Source organism: Egretta garzetta, unplaced genomic scaffold (genome assembly GCF_000687185.1).
Source record: "Egretta garzetta isolate BGI_Z169 unplaced genomic scaffold, ASM68718v1 scaffold202, whole genome shotgun sequence".
Taxonomy (NCBI): Eukaryota; Metazoa; Chordata; class Aves; order Pelecaniformes; family Ardeidae; genus Egretta; species Egretta garzetta.
The window spans coordinates 1341892-1344052 of NW_009258891.1; the positions used below are offsets into that span (position 1 = coordinate 1341892).

The following is a 2161-nucleotide window of genomic DNA, read 5'->3' on the forward strand; positions in this document are numbered from 1 at the left end:
GTGGTAGCCGTCTCGCTGCCCGCGGGCGGGCGCCCAGGAGGCGTGCAGGGCGGCAGAGCGCCCGACGCTGCTCAGGCTCAGGTTGCGGACGGGTGAAGGACCTGCGCCAGAGTGACATGGACGAGGGCTGGCTGGCTGCTTCGCAGGCTGCTCGAGGGCCAGTGGGACAGTGCCTTCCCCAGTGCGGTCCAGCCAGCCAGCTCCACAGGACCCAACCCCCAAGCACAGCCCCATCACCTCCCTGCCAGACCCTCAGTCTCACACAGGTTCTGTGGGCTGCACCATCCCCTTTGGATCAGTCTGCACTGTCACGCTGAACTGGGCAGGGAGGCTTGGTCAGGGACAGCACACCAGGTACGCACTGAGAAAGCCGAAGCCATCAGTGCTTACCTGGGACCTGAGCCAACAAGCTCCATAGGAGCGAGCAGGGTGCTGCTGCGGCCAAGGTGGCCAACAGGGTGCTGGGGGGCATCACCAAGGGCATCACCAGCAGAGATAAAGGAGCCATCACCCCACTCTGCTCAGCGCTGGTCAGGCCACACCTGGAATCCTGCGTGCAGTTCTGATCCCCACTGTACAAAAAAGATGTGGAGAGGCGGGAGGGGGTCCAGAACAGGGCCACCAAGGTGATCCTATGGCTGGGAAGCCTCTCTTAGCCATATGAGGACAGGCTGAGAGAGCTGGGGTTGTTCCGCCCTGAGAGGCTCAGGGGGGATCTCATCACCACGTCCCAGTACCTAAGGGGGAGCTACAGGGAAGATGGAGACTCCCTTTTCACAAGGAGTCCCATGGAGAGGACAAGGGGGAATGGACACAGGTTGCTCTTGGGGAGATTCCGACTGGACACAAGAGGGAAATTTTTCCCCATGAGAACAGTCACCCATTGGAATAATCTCCCCAGGGGAGGTGTTGACTCCAGCACATTGGACACTTTGAAGCCAACAGGGTGCTGGACCATCTTGTCTAGGCTGGTCTCTTGCCCAGAAAGGTTGGGCCAGATGATCCTGGAGGTCCCTTGCAACCTGGGATTCTATGATACCTGTGAGGTCACCTGCTGCCAGGTCCTCTGCTCCTCCTGGCCCTGGGGGTCCTGCCACCCGCCTTCCCACGAGCACCAGCCCCTACCCCCTGCAGCCACCGCTGCTGGCTGACACCGTCCCTTCTGATGGGCAGCTCCCTCCCTCCAGCTCTACTCTCCTTTTCTAGGCTTCCCACCTTTGCCTGCACTGATTTACCCAAGGATCTTCTGGGGAGGTGCAGGCAAGGGCTGCTATCCTCACCTGAGCTGTGGGCTCACCAGCCCTGCCCCCTTTCCCCCGTCCTTGACATCAGTCAGGGAGGGCATAGAGCAAGGCTTGGTGGGTGAGCCAGCGACTGACAGAGATGTGCCAAAATGATGGAGCAGATGCTACTCCCTTGTAGTTCTTTCTAGACCTGTGGGCACAACTTTTTCCACCCCTCGGCTCTCTGAAGTCCACATCATAGATTGGTCCATCATTAGCTATAAGATTCCAGGAGAAGACATAGCCTGAACCCTACCTATGCAAGGTGCAGGGGAGGACCCTCTCCTTCCACATGGATGAGGGAATGACCCCAGGGGGCTCTGGGGACCAGGGAAGGACCCTAATACTTGTGGAAGTGAGCCGCAACCTCCCGTCCCTCAGGCCGAGGCAGCAGACAGAGGCTCCACGGGAAGCAGAGGATCCCCTGCCCTCTTGCCAGCGGACAGAGGTTAGGGACCCAAAGGATGGTGGGGAATGGAAGAAGGTCTCTGCTCGGGGCAGGAGGAGAATCCCCTCCCGGCCTCCCTCACCGTCCCAGCTGCCCTTGCACAACAGATATGGGACTCTGGAAGTCGAGGGCCAGGCAATGGAGGATGGGGATGAAGGCCCGTCCGGGGGATTGGCTAGGGAGAAAAGGTCACCCCTACCTATCAAAACTGATAGTACAAAGAAAAAAAGAAGGGTAATTGTCGTGGGTGATTCCCTTCTGAAGGGAACTGAGGGCCCAATATGCCGCCCGGACCCATCCCACAGGGAAGTCTGCTGCCTCCCTGGGGCCCGGGTCAGGGACATTGCAAAGAGACTCCCTGGTCTGGTACGGCCCTCAGACTACTATCCGCTGTTGATTGTACAGGCAGGCAGCGATGAGATAGCAGAGA

At 59.4% G+C, this 2161-nt stretch overlaps 1 protein-coding gene across 1 annotated transcript in view; it reads right to left on the reverse strand.

Moving 5' to 3' along the window:
• Positions 1–2161, reverse strand: part of LOC104122026 (receptor-type tyrosine-protein phosphatase V-like) — a 41954-nt gene that overhangs the window by 32358 nt on the left and 7435 nt on the right. The window contains 1 exon segment of the mRNA XM_035889743.1: positions 3–101. Coding sequence (XP_035745636.1) covers positions 3–101 — 99 coding nt within the window.